The 22,889-nt window shown below is 24.8% G+C and overlaps 3 protein-coding genes across 5 annotated transcripts; all 3 read right to left on the bottom strand.

Moving 5' to 3' along the window:
* Nucleotides 1-1,541: 1,541 nt before the first annotated feature.
* Nucleotides 1,542-6,340, bottom strand: LOC114119732 (probable mitochondrial glutathione transporter SLC25A40). Of its 3 annotated transcripts, none has more exons than XM_027981419.2 (7): nt 5,867-6,340; nt 5,474-5,614; nt 5,208-5,404; nt 4,751-5,141; nt 4,471-4,565; nt 2,401-2,482; nt 1,542-1,855 (listed from the first exon to the last, which is right to left on the bottom strand). In XM_027981419.2, exons 2-7 carry the CDS (start codon nt 5,589-5,591, stop codon nt 1,629-1,631), a joined length of 1,110 nt encoding a protein of 369 aa, XP_027837220.1. In that variant the 5' UTR covers nt 5,592-5,614; nt 5,867-6,340; the 3' UTR covers nt 1,542-1,628. The 3 variants fall into 3 exon arrangements, with proteins under 3 accessions (XP_027837220.1, XP_027837226.1, XP_027837233.1); XM_027981425.2 differs by having other exon boundaries at nt 1,542-1,852; nt 5,867-6,337; XM_027981432.2 differs by having other exon boundaries at nt 1,542-1,843; nt 5,867-6,326.
* A 2,075-nt stretch (nt 6,341-8,415) lies between these two features.
* LOC114118966 (neurexin-4) lies at nt 8,416-22,764 on the bottom strand. Its single transcript, XM_027980428.2, is given in 25 exon segments — nt 8,416-9,843; nt 9,902-10,039; nt 10,189-10,399; nt 10,464-10,597; nt 10,677-10,856; nt 10,948-11,184; nt 11,253-11,353; nt 11,428-11,545; nt 11,630-11,800; nt 11,880-11,990; nt 11,993-12,025; nt 12,117-12,275; nt 12,343-12,546; nt 13,176-13,301; nt 13,368-13,530; nt 13,610-13,701; nt 13,798-14,014; nt 14,094-14,255; nt 14,323-14,508; nt 14,587-14,753; nt 14,820-15,023; nt 15,096-15,237; nt 16,898-17,094; nt 22,140-22,232; nt 22,435-22,764. Coding segments are annotated over 25 exon segments (3,804 nt in total). The 5' UTR covers nt 22,502-22,764; the 3' UTR covers nt 8,416-9,652.
* On the bottom strand, nt 18,624-22,491 carry LOC114118989 (L-aminoadipate-semialdehyde dehydrogenase-phosphopantetheinyl transferase). Its single transcript, XM_027980445.2, has 3 exons — nt 22,435-22,491; nt 22,140-22,232; nt 18,624-19,936 (listed from the first exon to the last, which is right to left on the bottom strand). The coding sequence occupies exon 3, from the start codon at nt 19,880-19,882 to the stop codon at nt 19,034-19,036; it is 849 nt and encodes a 282-aa protein (XP_027836246.2). The 5' UTR covers nt 19,883-19,936; nt 22,140-22,232; nt 22,435-22,491; the 3' UTR covers nt 18,624-19,033.
* Nucleotides 22,765-22,889: the final 125 nt, after the last annotated feature.

A 22,889-nucleotide genomic window follows, 5' to 3' on the forward strand; every position in this document is an offset into this window, starting at 1 on the left:
TGGTGGGGGGCAGTGCTACATATAAATGATAAATAATTATAATATACCCTATAGTGTGATTTCCAATATGTGATTGCTTGACGAAAAGACAAGATAATACCAAAAATGGTGTATTCTATACCTATTGTTCAATTACCTACAATAATTTATTAACTAACAAAACTTAATATATTGCTGTATGATGATCATCATGGTTTAGTTACTATAGATTCTATTGACTATTGTATATTTAAATGTTATAGTTCAGCGTTTCCCAAACTTTAGTTTGAGCTGGTCCGGTAATTAATATTTTCCTCCTTCGTGACCCACCAAAATATTTTACATTTATTATTGTGTAAAAAAGGGTAAAATAAAATACATTTGAATATCCAAGTAGAATTAATCTGTTGTTTTTTTATTTTTATTATTTAAAATTGTACTTATTAATATTATGTTTATAATTTTGTATTGTTAATCGTATCATTTAATTGTACTTGAGCCTACAAAGGCGTTTATATAAATAAATAAAATTGAAGCATTGATTTGTAACAACAATGTAATAATATTTCTAAGAATTATTTACGATCTTTATTTTACACATTACACATATATTTATAAAGAAATTATTTTGTAAAAGGAATTATTTCTGCCAATAAATAAATAAATATTTATAATTTATAGTTACTAATTAGTAATTAGTAATTATATTAATTAACTGCCAACAGTGAGAAGTGTAGAGCTGTTTATTTTTTAACTAGAAACTCCAAGTTTGTTGGAAAGGACATCAATTTTATTCTTAAGTCTGGTTCTATTTAAATATTTATTTTTCGGGAACATGATAAAAGGTATGATAAATTTTATCGCTTGTTTTGCTAAAATTGTGTAGGTATTCGGGGTAGATAGTACTCTTAACGAGAAGATAACCAAAAATCTATTAATGGCCGTTTCATAAATATGTTTGTGTGCTGTGTCACACGAGAATTCAATTTAGTTTGACATTTGAGTATACCTACTCGGGCTACTCTAATTAAATATTTCAAATTATCAAACAAAACGATAAATAACAAAATTTAATATGAGAATGTTATTAATTCTGCGACCCGGTATTATATTTTTGCGGCCTTGTAGTGGATAGGGAACCAATATTTATGAAACACTGTTATAATGTACCATTAGGTAAGTACCTATTATACCTTATGGCTTACGTTATATATTACGGATTTTAAGTCATTCCAGTAAACTTACAGTAAATAAACTAAAAATGAAAGTCAAATTAATCATTGTGCGGTGTATTAACAGACCGCTTCCTATTTCTCTTTTAATTTGCGGTCAAACGAATCTGTTAATTCGTATTTTAGTTTATATGTGTCTACTATAGTACAGTCACGCTCTTTTAGAAGATCTTTTAAGATCATGCCTATTAAAGCAGAGCGGACCAGTTTTAACCGCCTTTTTTGTTAAAATAAGTCGGATAATATATTTTTTTTTTGTGGTATTTAATTATATATATTAAAAAAATAAATATTTATAAACAATAAAAAAAAAAAAAAAATTTAACAATATTTACAAATGTTACGTAATAATATATTTAATATTTTTATGGTAACCATGAACAATTTTACAAATCAATTTTCCCAATTTTTTCCGTATTAAGCAATTTTTTCATTATTTTTATAATAAATTTGCATATTTCTATTCTGAAAAAATGTTTTTCCATATTCAAATGTGGATACCATTATTGCACATGCAGGTGCTACTTTGATTATCCGAGGAACTAAACCCCTAAAAATTGCACGTGGTCCATTTGTTTGATATAGATCAATAATTGCTTTGAATGTCCACTTGGAAGCTTTTCCAGGAGGTTCTGAAATAACTACTAAGTATTTAATTTATTCAAATATATAATTTAATTATTTTATCATCATTAGGGCACACATTTGTATGTAAATATTTAATTTTATTGAATTTACATTTTCTTAATTCTGATAAAAATAAGTTATGTTTCAAAACATCCTAAATAAAATAAAATATATTCATTATTATATTTTTTCTCATTTTTGAAAAGTACATTTTCTAATTATTTTACAAATAATTACATGTTTTGTATACTTATATTTACTAATGTTTAGGCATATTGGAAATAATCATTATTCTGTGGGAAATATTATGTTCAATTGGTTTTAATAATTATAATATTAATAAGTAAATGGTTTTTGATAAAGATCAAGTTTGTTCATTTGTTTTTCTACTTAACACTTTTCTTTTTTTAAGATACAAATTTCAATAATGAATATTGAATAAAAATGTTTGTTAAATATATTTTGTTTAGTCAAAAATAAAAATATTTAAGTATTTTAAATTTTTTATTACATAACAATGTGCGCCCTAATCATTATTATTATTATTATTATTATTATCAACCTGTTATAATTTCTTTTTCAGTTAATTCAATTTGACGAATTGTTTTGATGACATCAAATGGAGTAGTTAATGCGGCAGCCAACTAAAACATTTAACCTCAACTCAGTGATTGAAATATACTATGTAAAATATTAGTGAAAATAAAATAATAGAAAAACAAATTTTGGAATGAATTATTTTTAAGTTTGTGAAATATTTCTGTCTTAGGTAGTTTCTAAATTTAAAACAAATAGTGATATTTGTTAGCTCTACTAAAACAGTAAAAAAAAACTTAGGTATTGGTCTAGTTGATCTCTGCTACTTAATCTCTTGTGTTTTTGATGTTATAAAATACATATATTGCAGAGTTTTGATCACCTGTAAACATTTTTATTATTTTCTCCATATTATATTTATTCATATTATTTATCTATTTTTATTTTGATCGCCTGAATTTTTATTTATAATCATACATTTTTATATAAATTATTGATAATTGTTTATAACATCAAAAACACGAGAAATGTAAGTAGCGAGCATCAACTAGACCAATACTAACAACTATTATTAATGAAAGAATTTTTGGTTATTATACTCTATATTCAGTTTAAGATTGAACTACTCAGTTAACCAAAACTCGTTGACACATCCCAATTATGATTTATAATTCTTGGTATACATGATGATAGCACCAACAATGATGATTACTAACCAATGAATAATGAAAGAATACACAATATTAACTTGGGGTTACGTGGTGATCCATGCCACTCTCAAAATGTATGAAAATTGGTCGATATTAATTTGAAAAGAGTATATATAAGCTCAGTGGCGTATTTAGGATGTTATTCAGGGGGGGGGGATATAAGTTGGAAAATAAAATTACTTTGTCGGTGAGTGTACCCCCTCGTACACTTACCATCACCACATTTATTAAAAATGAAAAATGTTGAGAATTTATATACTTATTATTGAGTTATTAATTATTATCAATAGACAATAAGTACCAACACATAAATTTATAAAACTATTCTTTTGTTTTGAAGTTTATTATTCATAATTAATCTTATATCATAAAACGTGAAGAACCCATAATAATATAATCGGTGCATTCGAATTACATGCCAAAAAAAAAAATAATACCATGTGTAATAATATACCTATTAATATAAATATACAAATTTATATGTAGGGTGCAAACAGTAAAAATAGCGCACCAGCCAAAACTCTGAACTTAGGGTCTCAAGGCATCAATGCAGCTACTAAAGAAGGGACCTTTCTTTTGGTACTTGGCCGGGAACCAAGGTCCCGGAAAGATAAAGGCTGCTACTTGCTAGACAGCTACCTAGTTTGCCTAGGCGGAAGTTTGGCACTAGTACTAGCACGAGTGTTCAACTAAAATAAGTAGTGAATTATTATACTATATTAAAAATAAACTAATGCAATAATAAATTATAAAAATAAGTAATAACTCGTATTATAGTGCTTAAATTTAATTATCATTTGTATTCTATTGAATTATTAGAATGCCTATTTATATGTACAAGCCTTTGCCCTGAAATATGTTTTGAAATAGCAACCAAACGTCTATAGTTAGAAGCCTGATAATAGTCAGATCGTTTATTGACAATAATGATAATTGACAGCATTTTACGATTTACGATACAAATTATTTTCAACGATAAACATATTTAGCAGTAAGTCATATATCTATAGACTACAGGCATTAACCATAATATTTCCGAATTCTTAATAAATTAATAATCAATATTATATTTATAATAAAGAGTAGTGTTTTCAATAATTGTATTTTGTAATGCTGTCATATATGTATGACATTATTAAATTTACTGGTAAAAAAAAAAGACCAAGAGAGGGATCTACCCCCTATATTGCCCCCCTCCCTGTAAATATGCCACTGCATAAGCTAATAATTTTAACTTATTATTAAAATCTAGGATAGATATAGTACCAATAGTTAATAATTAACATAACAATAGTTATCTTATAACTTTACCTATAAGTAATAGTGCTTTTATACTAATTCAATTTTTATTTAAGTAAAATTATAGTTAAAGTAAATTTTATTACCGCTCCAGCTATGCTTCCTGCTAAAAAGTTGTACATAAATGATGTTGGTTGGCCAGATATTTGTTTAATATGTTCATACATGACCCAATAGACACCTATAAATTATATTAGAAATAATTTACAAATCATTAAATTAAAAAAAGTAATTATAGGAAAAAAATAAAAATATTTTTAAATAAATAATATACAAATTTTTAATACCTTATAATTGTAAATAAAAACTCTTTTTATTAACCGATACAATTTTAAATCCTAATGTAATAAAATAGTTATAACTCACCAGAAAAAGGAACATCTCTGAGTAAGGTGGAACCAAGACCTTTCCATAACCCTCTGTAACCATGATATTCTAATAAACTTTGCAATGCTTGATGGACTTCTAAATAACTAAGTTTTTTTGATTGCATTTTGGTACGGATGAGTTCTAATGGACTGACTGATGTAGCAGCTCCAAAACGAGCAAAACATCCTGATATACCAGATATCCATAATGGCTGATTTTGATTATTGTTTGCATAAAATGGTTTGGTTAAATCATGAAGATAACATCGTATTTGTTCATATGATACAAAATAAACAATTGTGGCAGGTACTGCAAGTATTAATGTTGGACTCAACCCACTCCACAATGACCAAATTCCTTCATTTTTGCTAATTTGTTTAAAAGCATCCTAAACAACAAAAAAATATATTTTTAAAGAATTTAAAATCAATTCATTAAATAAAAATATCTTTACAAGAGTTCCATTAAATTGGCTAGGCCTGTTGAACCATTGAACATTTCTGTAGTAAGGATTATCAGAGGTATTTTTTTTTAATGTATTACATGGACAAATATGATCCATTAAACCATTGGAATAAAAAAAACATTTATGTTTATTTGTAATTCTAGATTGTGCTTGCATGCGTACTTTAATGACATCCAATGGAGTAACTAAAAATGTGTGAATTCATGTTATTATTCTTATTTCAAGTATACTGTAATACAACTAAATATCTATACCAAAAAAGGAAGTAATTAAAGCTCCTGTACAAGCAGCAGCCATTTGTTGTACTGGTTTTATTCGAAACCGAGGGTCATCGATCAATAGTGTATTATTTGAGTTAAATTTAGAATCCATGGCTTTATAAATAATCAGTCTATCTAAAAAAGAAAATCATTAAGAAATTAATTATCTATATCATAATAATGAATTTAGAAACAAACAAAGGTTTTAACCAACTAGGTAAAGTAACTTTAGTAGACACAGATAAAAGCTAACAAACATTAAGTTATTAATATTTTTTTGATCAAATGAAATATCAATATTAAATAGCTATTAATTGTTATTTATTTAATAAATGAAAAAATCATCATAGATGAATAATAAGTTACTTGATTATTTCTTATACATACTTTTTAATCGTTTTTTTTATACATTCAATACAATAGACAGCTATAAATTGGACGTTTTATTTTTTCCATCACCAATGAAATGCTATTTGTATAATAGTACATACTATTACAAATGAAAATACAGATTATATTTTCGTAATTAATAAGTCATTTCGTTTCAAAATAGTGCGTCGGAAAAAGGGATACCGATATTAAAATTAAATATCATTAATAAGATTTAAATCATGAATTTCACCTTCACGTGGTTAGCACCTATAGTGGTGAGTGGAGACTACCGACTACAACTGAGAGTCGATGAATATGAATGTGTGTTAACGAATGAACGTGAAAGATAACTGATTATCAAAAGGCATACTGGATACTGGAACTACTGGAGTCTAGTAATAACCGCATAGAACTATAGAAGTAACAAACGTTAGTGATACAGAATGCCGGAAGGTGATAAACTGATAATGATAAAAAAAATAATTATTATAAATTTTTATAAATATGTTTCATGCCCGGCTTGTAGAAAAATTTACGTTGACCTTGGTTAAATGATTGACGAATCAAGTAATCAACCATCTTAATTATTTTATCTAACTTAACATTTTAACAGTCAACTCTCAACAGTCAAGGAATTCTTTAGCTCAAGCTCAAACCGTTGTGCAAAAAAGCGCATCTAGAATAGCGAATCGATGTTTCTATTATTCTGTGTTAGCAACATACTATAAATATCATTGATATGTTTCATTTCACATATTTTATCCAGTGGTCATGCACGTACAAAAAGAAATTTCCGGGTGGGGGGGGAGTTCATAAAAAAATTTACAATAATCAATATTTATCGATGAAGTATGGTATAAAATATAAATAAACTACACAACTATTAATTTTTGGGGAGGAGGTTTGAATCCCCTCCCTGTATATGTGCCTACCAGTGGTGTTTATTATTACACCGGTTTTAACCAATATTTGATTTATTTAATTGAAGGTCTGAGTGATATGCACTTTGCAGGGCTGTATTTACGCCTAATCCCATGAGGCTCGGGTCAAGGGCGGCAAATTTTGTAAGAAATGGAAAAAAAAAATATAAATATTTACTACATTTTTTTTCTTGGGATAAGGGTGGCATATTTAAAAGTGCCTAGGGCGGCACTTGTTCTAAATCCGGCCCTGGTGATTTGAATCTGAATGGGTAAAGCCTATAGCCTAATAATATATATGTATACACTGAATGCCTATTATAGTTATACAATCTTGGCTCAAAATAAATAGTAATATAAATACTGTCAATACAGTATAGACTTGAAGAGTGTATACAGGATATTATCCAAGTACCTATGAGATAATTGTTCAAGATAAATAAAGAATTTGAGTATAATATGTAAGAAACACAATTTTAAATTCTTGAAAAGGTAATTTCATGAATATTAGATGTAAAAGAGAAGGCATATAATAATTAAGCAGGTAATATTATGGTAGTTTAAATTAGTTTAAAAAATTTTTTGAGCATAAATACTAACTTAAATACGGTATGTATTTAAATATTATTTAAATCTATTATCTTTAGTACATAAAAATAAATAACTCAGAAATTACTCTTTTAAATCGTATATTTAGTGTAAGTTGAAAAATTCATTTGGCTAATAATTTATAGTATAACATAAGTAATTATTCTAAATATTTAAATAAATCAAAAAAAAAAAAAAAAAATAGAAGCATACCAAATCAATCTGTATATTAATGTACCTAATTATTAGAATACGATTGCTATAACATTAAGCATTAACTACATAAATCTATGGCTTCAATTAAATTTTAAGTATACTGTGTAGTAATTTATTATATTAATTATAATAATTAACTATAGGAAAGTGTCAAAACAATTATATTATGTATCAGCAAGCCTTGAAAATTTATTTATAACATGTAGTTGTGTTTAGATCTATTAATTAATTAATAACTTTACACATATTAAAATTAGAAATATAAAGCAAATATAATCACACTCATAAGTTTAACAATATTGAGAATGTAAAAACTGTACTAAAGTAATAGTCACATAGATCAGTATTAATGAACTTAGTATTATATGGATTTTAATGGTTTGGAAAATTTGCAAAAAGTAAGAAATTTTAATTACAGATTAATACATTAAATAAATAATAAAACATATTTTAACCATATTGTTATTTTTCAATTTAGGAAACATAAGCAGACAAGAAGGTCATATATTTAAGTGATCAATATACCAACGACTATGTATCATATTCATAATGATTTTAATTTATTATTATATATTATACAGGGTAAATTATTTTTTATGTAACAAAATCTACTTTTTTTGTTTAGTATTTAAAAATTGTATTCTAATTAATCAGTTTAGTAATTTAGAAAAATGCATACTCTATTCATAGTAAGCATACCTATGTTTTATAAATAATAGAAATTAATAACATTAATGTTAAATGATTAACTTAGTAACATACTAAAATTATATTATTTAACCTTGAAGGATTCATAGATATTATGTTGGGATTAAATTATATATAATAACACATTAGACACATTCTTACATAAATGTATTTATTATAAAAATTGTATTCATATTTTGTAAAAAAAAAAAATACAAATTTTTCAACAAATCTAAAAAATGCTTCCTAAACAAAATATAATTTATATTTTCTGTAAAAGTGAATAATATAATGTAAAATATAAAAATACAAGAAGCAGATATCTGTTAGTGAAAAATTGCAAAGTAAAGATGTATACTTATTAAAAAAAATTCATTAAGTTTAAAAGTACAATTTGCTACAATATAGCGTATAAAAAAGTATTTAAATACAAATATTATTAGTAAAAATTTCGATAAAATATCACATTAAAAAAAAATTTATACTTTAATTAATTTAAGTAAAAACTATATATCTTTCTAACATTGTAATATACTTAAAATACATTTAAATTTAAAGAATACTACCTATAGTATGGACGGAACGTGTAAATAATATATGAGAATTAAGTATAAATATACCTTTTAGATAAAATGCTAATATGTAAAGGTGAATACAGTAAATTAAATTAGATAAATCAGACACTTATAGATGACCATTGCAAGTACAAATTATAAATGTACAACGGATTATAAGAATATAGTTCTAAATATAATTTTATATCATTAATGTATATGAATATAATTTATTTAATAAATTCACCTTTACAGTTCAACACGTATCATAAAAAATTATACTTAATAATCAATAATTATTTTTAAGGCAGTCTGTATGTTAGCTTACAAAAAAAAAAAAAAAAAAAATGAGATTTACAAATTAAAAACAACAATAGTCATTGGTAATAAAATGTATACATTTTCCACATAACCTAAAACATTATTATTAAATATTTAATTTAAAGTTAAACAGAAAATGGTAATAATATAGAATACTGACAATAATGAAAATGAAAATAAACTATAAAATGTGTGTTCAATAAAATAATGATAAATATTAATTATAATTTAAAGTATTAATATAAATTATAATATTTGTTTAAATTGCATGTTACAATCTAAAGCTAAATTTAGCAAACATACTCCGAGATTCAGTGTAAATAGTGTAATCTAGTAAAATTATTAATTATTGGGTTCGTTTGATCTGTTCTTTTATCAAGAAAATAAGTAAAGAATATAAAATATCAATGTTTTATCAATTGTAGTGAACATAAAACAATAAGTAAAATTCATTAAAAATTTAGTTTAAAAAATAATTATTTGATTGAATAATATTGATATTTAAAAAAACTAAATTAAATAAACCATTCTCGTTTTTTCTGTACTTGGTGACCAGTGGTCGAATGTATGACAGCATCATCTGGATCTAATGCTATATCAGCACCTCGGTCTTCTTGTGTGATATAATCACCTTTATGACGAGCCACATATCGACCAACCAAAAATGCAAGTATCAGAATTATTATCAAAATGATTGAAAATATTCCTGAAAAAAATTTTTTTTTTAATAAATACATTTAATGAATAATAATATGTATATTTACCACCAATTAAAGCAGAATTAGTCTCATTGTAAGCAGCCTTTACTTTATTTTCATCTAATACAGGAGGAGGTCTAGTCTCTATTATAGGTGGTGGATGTGTGACTGGTTCAACACCACAAAAATCTTCTTTTATTGTAGCTAGAATTAACAAATAAATTTTATTACTTTAGTTTAATCAAATTAAAATCAAAACAACATGTTTATTGTATATCTTCTAGCTAATATAGAATCAAATAAGTTGTTATATGTTAAATTATATTCTAAATTATTGAATGGTAATAACTTACTATTCATTCCACTGACATTAGGAGGTCCATCTTGTTGGAATAACAGTTTTAGTGGATAAATATCATCAAACTCTACACGTGAAACACAACCAACAAAACCTTCAGTCATAGATGTATTACGGCCAATGTACATGTGCTGAATATTGTTAAATTGTGCATCAGTAGATTCTTTAATGTCAAAATGAAATTCTTTTGGATCTGATCCATCAACCTATAAAATAGGAAAATATATTATTAATAAAATAAGAATTGAATTATATTACGATTTAAAATACCTCCATAATTAAAGTAGAACCAGAATTTTTTCTTCTAATTCTAAGATCATGGTATTGTCCAAGACCAAAATGTTGATCTGGAAATATTAATTCTTGACGTTCAAATCCAAAATCAAATACAACCCGTAAATGACCTATCAACAATAGAAACAATTTTATTATTTGAATTATTATTTTCTATAATAACTAGTGTAAAAAAATTATGATACTAACCACTATTAGATACCATAATCGTCATATATTCTTTTGAAATATTTGAAAATAGTCCAAGTAGGAATCCTTTTGGATTAGTAGTTGTAAAACCTACTCTAATATTTTCAGATATTGTTGATCTCCATATTCCTTCAAAATCATACCTTATCATTGAATTGGCTTTAAGATTTACACCGATTTCTAAAAATGATGTATTTGTATTAAAAATAGTAAAAAACTGTACATTCATAACACTTAATTTTTAGAAATGTAATTTTAAAATTGTATTTACCATCTGCACAAATTGGTCCTTTAAATGCAGTCCATCGACAGTCACAAGTATAACCATCATATTTTTCAAAACATGTTCCATTATTAAGACAAGGATTACTATCACATTTACCAATACATCCAGGAGAAATACCATATAACCGCTTTTCAGCATATGATTTTAAATCTACAAGTTGTCCATTTAGCATAAATGCTCTTATGCAACCAATGAAACCATTTTGTTCGTCAGATGATGAACCTGAAATAATAAATATATTTAATAAATTGTATAAACTAATAATGAATAATAAGTGAGTGGTCACATACCAATGACTAATTCAGATGTCAAGTGTATTGCACGTACAGGACCAGGAGGTTCTCTTACTGACTGTTTTAACGCTCCGTTTACAATAATTCTACTTTCTTTTCTGTATTTAAGTATAATTTAACAATTATAAAACATAAGTTTATAGATAAAGTATTAATTTAAATGAAAACTCACCGATTTCTTTCTATAACAACTGAATGCCATCTATCATCATTCAGTTTATCAGAAGTTTCCACACGAACATTTAATGGTCCACTGCCAGCTTGGTAACTGAATTGTAAAGAGTGACCACCTAATAATCAAAGTAGCAATACAAGTTTAGGTTTGGTAATAATTATTAATTGGCATAAAAGTTAATTGATAATTATTTTATTACTTATAAGTGATAACTTTATATAATCTTTAGGTCCATGACTTTCAAAAATAATGGCATTTTCAATAGTTGTTTTAAATTCAAAATAAATGTCACCATTTTGTCCAAAATCAAATGTTGGTAAACGAATTTGTGAGTCAAGTTTGCGAAATGTTACAACATTGTTAAAAAGCTCTACAAAATAAAACAAATACAGACATTTGTGAATAAAAATTTGTTTTTTTTTTTTTTAAAAAATTAAATAGAAATTTACCATCGCCTTCGCACATTAATGGTCCGACTTTGAATCTCCCTTCTTTTTCATCTAACGTTGTACCCGTGTCTCCAAATCTAACTTGTTTTATTGGCAGATGCTCTTTTTCCTTATATCACCACTGTCTGATTGCCAGCTATCAAGACCTATACAAATATTAATAATTGTATAATTAGTAAATAAATAAACATTAATAATATGTTTAAACAAGCAATTTATATGTATTATACTATTTACCCGAATCACAATTGCACCATTTAGTAGGGTCATGACAACCACCCGTTATACCACACTGACATTTATGTGATCCAGGAATTGAACCGCCCCAATAGTCCATCTTTTGATTGTGTCTTGATACCCACCATCCATAAGGTCGAAAATCCAATTCCCCATTTACTTTAAATTGTAATATTATTAATATTTTATGGTAAACATAATTTTTATTAGTTATTAAGTATAATACCTGGAGAATTAAATAATCTAGATTGTTTACAAGAATAACTTAATGGTTGCCAACAGGAATGTGATCTATTAATAAGTGCTTCAATTTGCAATAAGTCTGCATCATAGTTGAAGTCTTGTTTAAAACTTCCAGGATCTTGGAAACCATCAACAGTGGAATCACTTTCACTTTGATGTCTAATTGTTGTTACTATTCGTCCATCAGCTAGACATTTGAATGTGTTTGAATTTTTTATAAGTTTCATAAATATTTTTAGAAAATTATTATAATGTAATGATTTAATATAATATTGTATAAACTTCTAACACACATGCGAAGTTTACCCTAAGTTTTATAATTACTGTCGTATTATTTTTATTTTTATTAACTGATTGCTGTTATATTATCTAGCTTCTAATATAGTTTTAAAACATTTTCTGAATGTTCCCAGACATTTATAATAATCGGTTGAACGTTGACAGCTGTCGTAGAATGAACATAGTATTGGGAGATGACTAAATTTTGCATTATTTGTGCAAAAATGATTTGTTGTAATCATATTATTGAAATTTGTCCAGATTATTTTGTAGCTTTTTAGAATGAAGTAATTTTGTTTTTTAAATATTTCAAATTGTAAAATATAATCACATTATATAATAATTATAAGAAAAACTATATTTTGAAATATATTATATCACAGTAAACTTGTCTAATGTATAATAATATAGTAAAATATTCTACAATACATTTTTGCTATTCATTGACAAAACAATATGTAAGTAAAAAAAAATAATTTGGCAAATTTCTACCACGCGTGTGTGTTAGAAGGATAACAATGAAAATAATATATTTACCATAATATTGACATGTAACTGGAAACGGTTTTAATGGGCCACTTCCATCCACATCTATTTTAATATCATGGTTTTGTCCAACTGGATTAACATTCTTAAAAGCAAGGCACGACAATGGATTTAATGCTATTTAATAATAACATTCTCAATATTAAAAATACAATTTTAAAATATTATAAATAAATTCCTTACGAGTTTGACATACGGCACCACTATATCCTGTATTACCACAATCGCAGAAAAATTCATCAGAGTTTTGTCTACATATACCAGAATGTTTACATGGACTTGGATTACACCTATCACTCATTTGACAAGCATCAAATAATACTTCTTTATCACAACAATAACCTTCCTAAAATTAAAATATTTTATGTGAATTAAAAATAATCATTTAAAGGCACAAAAATAAATATTGTGTCATCAGTAATTACTCCTAATTTCCAATCAGTTGGTAACATATAATTTCCATCAATTGTAATTAAACGCATACATCCAATAAATCCAATTGAACCATAAATACCTCCTAAAACAGTATACATTTCATTATTATTATAATTTCAAACATAAAACTAAATGAAAATTTAATTTAAAAAAAAAGAAATAAAACAATTTATCTAACCAGCAATAAAATTATTTTGTCCAGTGAAGAAATCTAATTTTCTAATTGTCTGCATAGGTCTATTATCTACATTAAGTTCCAAAAAATTTTCTTTAAGGATCAAAATTACACTATGCCATTTGCCATCATTAAAACTTTCTTCATAGTTATCTAAAACTACACGTGTGTCATCTTTGGTCATCAATTCTACTTTAATGCGTTCATTTTCCAAGTATAACTATCAATCAAATTAAAAAATATTCAATACAATCCAATGTTGAAAATTTATAAATTATATTATTTTATAAAGAAATTACCTTAACATATCCATTTACTAAAAATTTATGATGGGCTAATAACCCTCGTTCTTCATAAGTACGAAATGATAATGATATATTAATTTTTTTCAGTCCTTCATAACTTCTTAATCTTGCATAAGATGATCGCGATAAAAATGTAACGGGAACAATAGGAGATTCCTAATAAAAATATATTATTTTAATAACTTAAAATTTAATTTTAAAACATAAAAAAATAATTTAGTACCAAACAAGTATATAATGTATTTATTTTTTGATATTTTTGCATTAACCAAGAGTCTCCAGAATTGTACGACTCTTTAACTAAATATATCATATTTGTTGAATTCATGTATAAGTTTTCTATACATCCAGTAAAATTTGTATTAATTAACAGACCTTCATTTAAATGTGGTACACCACCTATATATATCTAAAATAAATAAAATAATATATATTATACATATATAAATATATAATATTAATTTATTAAATATTTTAGTTTTCATACTTCACGATTAAGATCAAGTCTTTCAAATTCTCCTTTAATTCGACCTTGAATTGTGACACGATCAACAGAAAACACAACTTCAAGTTTATTTCTCATTATTATAACTTCATGCCAGATGTTATCATCTAGTAGACTACCAACTGATAGACTAGTCATGATTTGAGATCCTAAAAAAAAGTATACAATAATTAAATTCTAACCTATACATTTTTCTAAATAATACTCAAAAATACCTAAATTTATATTTAATAGTAACCGATTATCTTTAAGTTGTAAAGCTAAATAATCTCCCTGTGATCCAATTCCATACAATAAAACTCCGTCAGCCACATTTGTTTTAAATCTAAATCTTATTGATTCTCTATGGGCAGAAACAGGGGAATCTCTCAAGTTCCAACGTACCAATGAAGTACCATTGAAATAAAGGCTGTCCGATGCTGAAATCAAAGTTATTATTATTTTAATAACTCAACTCGAGTATAAAAATAATACTAATGAATATTAATTACAGTATGGGCATCCATAAAGCTCTAATCTCAATGAAATCCTGTCTCTCCATCTAGTAGGATTAATCCTAATCCATTGTGCTATGATGGGGACCTCAAATATATTTCTAGCAGAATCATCTCCATTAATATTACCTTTAAATAACTATAAAAAAAAACAAACTTATTATTGATAAATATATGTTGAATTTTTATTTTAATCTTTATACGTACACAATGAATTGATTAACACATTAATATTCAATTAATAACCGTTTATAATTATCATTAAAATAATTTTTTTTAATTTAATTATAATAAAATTTAATTTATAGCATATTCCTAAATTGTAAATACTAACATTAAGCAGAACTTCTACATAGCTTTATAATTACTTAAAATATAAATACTATACTCAAGTAACACAACTATTTTAAGTCATTTATTTTTTTATAAAATACTATAACGTAAAGTATATAACATACTCTGCACAGTGCACACTATACCTATGTTTTCTTTCAATGGCTAAAAAATGCTATAAAAAAATGGCAACATCACAATATAGCCAATCTGAAGTCAACATAACCAATTTAGTGTCGTTAGCTTAAATTTTAGAGTGAATTTTCTTATTTTTAAACTTAAAGTTAAGAACACAATTTGTTTTTTAGAATATTTAAATTTTTTTCATGATCTATGAGTATTTGATAAATACAAATATGATATGTTATATGTGAATAGGGAAAAAATAAAATAGTGTGCTAACATCTTGCTCCCAAATATATAGCTAATAAATCAATATAACCTATCCTTACGACCATACTTAAAATTTATCCTTTATTTTCAGCAAAATTCTTAGTAAGAATTATTATTTTTATATTAATTATTAATTATGGTGATACATAATGTGTTGGCCGCCATTTAAAGCCTATAAAAAATTATTGAAGTAAACCCATTGTTAAATTACTCAATTAGTAATTAATTAATCCTTAATTAATATTAGTTTAAAAATACCCACAGGCAATTGCTATCAATAAAATTGATATTAATTAAATTTTTATTTATTTATATAATAAAATATAAAATATAAATGTAATCTATTTATAAGCAATGATGTAACGTTCATTGTAAAACTATTAAATTCTCAACACTTATTAAAACAAAAATACTGTTGTATTTTGTTGTTATATGTTGTACAACATACACTACACACACACACACATTTATATATAAATACAAAAATAATTATTAAATTATTAATAGTAATACTATTATTATTATTTATTTTAATTATTTTTATATAATTTAATTAAGCACTTCAGTATAATAAATTATTACAATTAAGCAATATTTAAAAAGCAAACAAAACAATCAAAATGGTACTTAATGAAAATCAATCAATATTAAATAAGAAAAAACAACCACTGTGCACAAAATTTTACATCACTACTGAGTTTCAAAATAACACAAGGCAATCATAAAACTCAAACCTCAATATTCCCATGAGAGTCTTCAAAATTTTTCCAACCCTTCCCATTATCAGAGTATTGTATACAATATTCCTCGATAAATTCTAAAGTGGAAGACCGTCCTTGAGTTGAAATAGAGGATACTTTCACTCTATTTGAAAACTCAACAATGAAATATTGATCAAGAGAATCATATGCAGAAGTCCATGCCATGTACCCTAACAAAATTCTTAGAAATCAACAAAAATCCACATACTTTATAATTAATATTATACACTAAAATATAATTATCTCACCTTATTTATTGATATTGAAAATATTCTAAAATTGTAGGTATCTAAACAGTTAGTGTATAATTACCTTAGTATTTCCTGATGATTCTTTGTATTCAGCATAGTCTAAACCATTTGAACCATAACTAATACCAAATGTTTCTACATATTCTGAAGATTCTGCTCTACCTTGGGTCAATATTGATGTTACAGTCATGGTTTGACCTAGGTCGATAATGAGATACTGAGCAAAATCAGAGCTGTATGCTGTCCATGCATTACGTCCTAAAGTACAACACAAGCAAAAAAACACACAAAAATAAAACTAAACTATATTTTTTAAAGTGCAAAAAATTTAGTATTCTAAAAGGCTTTTGAATAAATGTAATACCTAGTTTAATGTTTCAATTAATTTGTACATAATTTTAAAATAATTAATTTTTTTTTTACTGAGACTAATTATATTATTAAAATAATGAAATTGTAGATTTCATGTAAATAATGTTATACATGCATACAGAATGTTTCAGAAGTCCCGTATTACTTATAATAACTCTATTTAAAATCAATTTATTTAAATGTTTTTAATTATTAGTAAGAAAATTCTAATTAAATTACAAAATTAATTTTTTTTATTAGTTTAAATTTTTTTCATAGTTTTTAAAAAGTTTTAAAAATTACATATTAAATTGAAAAAAAATCAATCAAAATGCGTTGATAATAATTAGTGTAATATGCGATTAGTAGTGTAGTTATTTCATTGATTTTTAATTTCACTAAAAACAGTTTAAACTCTTTGGTCAATGAGGAAAATACATCAAGTTCATCAAAAGTGAAACAAATGTTGACCAAATTATTAATTTTTTTGGAAGTGTAGTAGTTAGAACTCAACATTTTTCTGAATACATCATCAGTATATGGAGATTTGATTAACTAAATAAATTGTCTATTCATAAAGTGTTACAAAAATAAAACTTAAGTAATATAATACAAAATTTGTTCAACAGTAATGAATGTGATGAAGAAAGGTGTTTACAATAATGTGAATGAGTAACACATAGAATAGGCCAGGATCCGATATTTGTAGATAAATTAATTTTAATTAACTTTTATCATTAAAACATGCAATTCAAGCTTTGGTAACATAACTATTATTCTTACTATCTTGTACAAGATCAAAAACTTAAATGAAATTGTCAACCTAGAAATTTTTGTTTTTTGTTTGGAAAATAGTATTGCCATTAAGAAAATTAGGAAAACAAATATGTAAGCATCATAATAATTTATGTTAAATGCAATAATGTAATACCTATGCATATTCAAATTTATTAATATATCATATTACTAAAAATTATGACAATTAAGTATCTAAAACATTTTATTACTAAATTTATGAAATTGAATAAATTTAGGTAATTGAGATTTTAATTAAAACAGAAAATACAGGTTTATGTATTTTTTATAAAAATTATTTTAGTTTTAAATTAAATTTTAAATATATTTCAAAAAATATACATAGTACTGGAAATTAAGTCTAGTTTGTGAATTTAAAATAATAATTTGTTAATTCCTTTTTTAGGAAGTATATCAGATTTCAAAACATTAATAGGAAGTATTTAAGCACTATTCTGTGAATGTTATAATTTAATATCCTTACATAAATGTAAATGTTACACAGTTAAGATGATTTTATTATTATATTATTCCCAATTATTCCCAAATAATTGCAATCAAATAAACTTATTAGATTCTAATTTGTTTATAGTAAGCATAATAAGTTTGTATAATACAAATAAAATAAATAGACAACCAAAAATAAATAAAATATTTTTTATTTTTTATTTTTATTGGTACCAGTCAATAACATTTCCTCCTTGGCAACTAACTACTTGTACAAGGCACGCATAATCAAATAAACCCTTTTATTATGCTTGTCAAGAAAACAAAATTATACAACCAATTCTTCATAAGTATAATAACTATTTACTATTACTACATAACATGCAATATTATATCATAAAACAAATACATTTACTTATTACCTTCCATATTATTTTTAAAATAACTTACTATCTAAAAGATCAATATTAACATTATTGTTGTTTTAATATTTGAAAAAAATACAAGTATAATTTAATATGTTATTATAATAATATATTCAATATATATATTATAATATATACAAGAAAAATGTATTTCTGAACATGTAAAAATTAATTTATAGCTAAGGTTGTTCTTCTTTATTCAAGAATAATTTACAGTAATTTTCATCTTCTTCTGTTATCATTTCTGCATTACTTATTAGGTCTTGGAAAGTTATAAGCTTAAAGTTAACTGGGGTTATAGATCCTTTGATGCACACAGTTATTATATAATCATCATATAAATATTCATGAAAACTCCAATCTGACATTAGTTTATCATTAATAAATAATTTAGTATCATTCAATATTGAATGTTTTTTCAACTCATTTTGTGGAACAAAACATATATTTTTTAGATCAATTGTTAGCCCAGTACCGGTTGCTTTAACATAACTTTCTTTTAAGCACCAAAATCGATAAAATGAACTAGTTTTTTTTATATCTGTTCCTTTATTAATATAAGCCCACTCCTTTAAATGGAAATTTCTATGCATTAATCTAAAAAATTCATTTAAACTTTTTCCACCTTTATAACAGTTTTTCATGATATCTATTCCTACACTAATATTTTCTTCACCAGCTAATACAACATAGTTTCCATCATGTGATACATTAAAATTTAAATTAAATCCTTCTATTATGGGTTTGTTATTTAAATCTCTTTTTGTTTTTATTTGAGACCAAGGTAAATGAGTAGCTTCTGATAAAAATTTTCTAATCATTAGTTGTCCTATAATTGAACGTTTAGCATCTCGTTTAAAAACAAATCGACCAATTCTTTCTTTTTCTTCAAGTTGTATAGAACGAGAAACTTTAGACCAATCACTTTCTGATGGAAACCAATTGCCACAATCGAATACCCAACGAACCCTGTTTGACGTTGTCATTGTAGAATCGTACTGTGCGAATTTTGTAAAAATGATGTGCATAAAAATTTATATTCTTTGGGACAGTTAAACAGCCACTATGATACACTTAAACACCTAAACAAAGGAAATAACCGAAGTCAATCACCAATATATAAATAATTTTTATATATTTAATCTAATACATTTTATTACTGCAACGTATTTAATAATTTAAAATTCTCATTAAATAATTTAATACAAATTAATTAAATTATTATTATAGATGATAGTTATTATGCTATTGATTAATTATAGTCTTATGCTACATAAATAAACTTTCAAGCACAATAATGAGCCATGCAAAGAGTAATTTGTAATTAGATAGTTTACATAAAAATTATAAATATATGTTATTGACTGGTAATAAAACCTGGGTATTTTTAACTATATTTTGAAAAATTCCCACCAAAAAAAATGTATAAAAACTACAATAAATATATACAGAATATATATATATATAATGTAGTACAAATAATAATTAAGAGAACTCAACATATCTTAATTATTTTTAAAATGAAATGATTTTTAATACTTATACAACAAATTTATAAATATATTATGTAGCAAGTAAGGAGTAATAACATTTTTTTAAATTTGAATCTATGATGATTAAAAAAAGGAAATTTTATAGATACCTAACATAATATAAACTAGGTAATTAATATTGAGAGTATATAATGAATTATTTTCATTTGATTTTCTATAAATCTATAAATTATGATCAACCACAAATACCAAAAAAAATTTTAATTTAACATTTAATATTATGTTTTGCTAAAAAATAATCTACCTATAATAATAAATTGTATAAATTAACTTTTGTACTTACATTAAATATAATAATTGAGTTAATAACAAATTTTCAAAAACAAATCTTTTTGAATAAACATAAAATATTAAATTTGTAACTAGTAATAAAAAAAGTATCTAAAACACTAATGTAACTTAATTTATTATGTATATTATTCATAACATTTTAAAACTAATTAACTAAGGCAAGAAGTACGTTTAGTGACTCAACAATATAAAATAAGCTAATAAGTAAATCTTCTAATCCTTTTTTTTTACTGGCATATATTATTATATAAGCTAATTTTAAATATCAATGTTGCATAAATAAAAAATATCTTACCGCTAATTGATGATTCAGTTATAGTAAAATAACTTGAGATAAACATAATTTTTTTTAAACAACTACATGCTTATATTTATATATAGTTTATTTAATATATCTAGTAAATTTGTAATTAATAATTTTTTTATTATTCATACGCTACTAATATACAACTATGATAGCTCAACAGTAATAAAATAAAAAATTATAAAATACAAAGCATAATAAAATTAACAGTATGCTACATCAGTGACTTAGATATGAATTTTTTCTGGGGGGGGGGGGGGTTAGATGTATTTATGATACAAATTACGAGTCATTAGTACTTCATTTTATTTTGTTCTAACCATTATATAAAATACTTTGGTTTTGGGGGGGGGGGGGGTGGAAACCCCTTACACCACCCCTGTAAATACGCCACCATACTACATTATAAAGCCAGACTACAAAACAAAATTGATAACAAGTTAAATAGCAGATTCAGTTTCGGTATGTTAAGTGAAGTGGCAGTTGGAGGAAACGTTTAAAAAAATTAAATAAACTAAGTTGCTTAGCTTGCAGAGTAGCGCTATTAAATAAGATATGGGGAAGGTCACAGATAAATATATATAAATTAAGTATGTAAAAGTTGGAATCATTTAATCCAAGTTTAAAAGAATGGCTAAGTAAAAATTAATTTCATCTAATAGATGATTAAATTAAACAATAAATGGTTTATTCAAATTTCAGTTAATTAACCAGGTTTCATTGAGAACACTGGGTGAAATACATCTATATCTTTAAGTAAAATTAGCAGAAATATTATTCCAATGAAAAGACTATAGATTACAGAATACAGATTTAAAATTTTAATTAATGGGTGAAATTGAACTGGAGTTGGTGAAAGCAAATTAGATTATAGGTGGATTTAGCCAGATTATCTACAATTTCAAAACCATGATTTTTTTCAGTTAATAATATCAAAACAAAATATTTTAATAAAATGTCATAAGTAGGTAATGCCTTCTTTTAATCTACAGTGTAATTAATAATTAGGCTATAAATCGCTTAATATAATAGTATGTAAACAACACAATGAATAGCAGAATTCATGAATTCATAAATTTATAGTTATAAAACGGAATGCATTTAACCTGAATAAAAAAAAAAAAAATTTATAATTACCATTGAGAATAGCATTTTCTGGTCCTCTGTCTGGTAATGAAGAAGTTGCTCTTAGTACTGCTTTTTCTAACAGTGGTTCACCACAATCGGAATCTATAACAATGTAAATTAAGTAAATAATTGATTATATAGTATAAAACAAATATTTAAGTACACCTATAGATTCTAAAATTTAAAATATTTATTAAGCACGAACTATTTAATAAAAACATATAGGTACTTAAGAAATAACTTCCCAATATTAAGAGTAATACAAAATCTATTGATCAGGTCGATAAAGAAAACAATTACTCACCAGTTTTAACGTTTGAACATAATCCAATAGCAATAGCTATTATGATAATATGTAAAGTATCACTCATTTTGGAAAAAGCGATAGAAAATTACGAATATAACAGAATCAACATATTTTATAAACGTTTGCTATAATAGACATAACATTAAAAAAAAATATTATTAAAAACTAAGTATTAAATGGATGGAATAATTTGAATGATCGAAGTTCAGACGATCTGCCATGAACTTGCGTTATTCGCAATTGAACGACGAACGTTGAAATGTTTTGTACTTTCGTAGTTTACAAGTTTACTTTTGATTAAGGAATTCCGTTTTGATGGTAACAAGTAATAACCAACATGGTTTGGGTGGATCGGCAAGAATGGCACGCCCTACGGCTGAATGAATCATAACAATGTACAATAGCGCTATCTTGTAACAAATATAAAATAATTTATTAATTCAAATTGAATA

Source organism: Aphis gossypii, chromosome 2, assembly GCF_020184175.1.
Source record: "Aphis gossypii isolate Hap1 chromosome 2, ASM2018417v2, whole genome shotgun sequence".
In the NCBI taxonomy this organism is placed as follows: domain Eukaryota; kingdom Metazoa; phylum Arthropoda; class Insecta; order Hemiptera; family Aphididae; genus Aphis; species Aphis gossypii.

Bases quoted from the DNA above. Each gene is read 5' to 3' on its own strand.
- LOC114119732 (XM_027981419.2), bottom strand. From the start codon at position 5,591: ATGGATTCTAAATTTAACTCAAATAATACACTATTGATCGATGACCCT. The intron at 4,566-4,750 runs GTGAGTTATAAC...TATAATTTATAG, and splicing joins CAGAGATGTTCCTTTTTCTG to GTGTCTATTGGGTCATGTAT. The intron at 2,483-4,470 runs GTAATAAAATTT...TAAATGTTTTAG, and splicing joins CAGGAAGCATAGCTGGAGCG to TTGGCTGCCGCATTAACTAC.
- LOC114118989 (XM_027980445.2), bottom strand. From the start codon at position 19,882: ATGCACATCATTTTTACAAAATTCGCACAGTACGATTCTACAATGACA.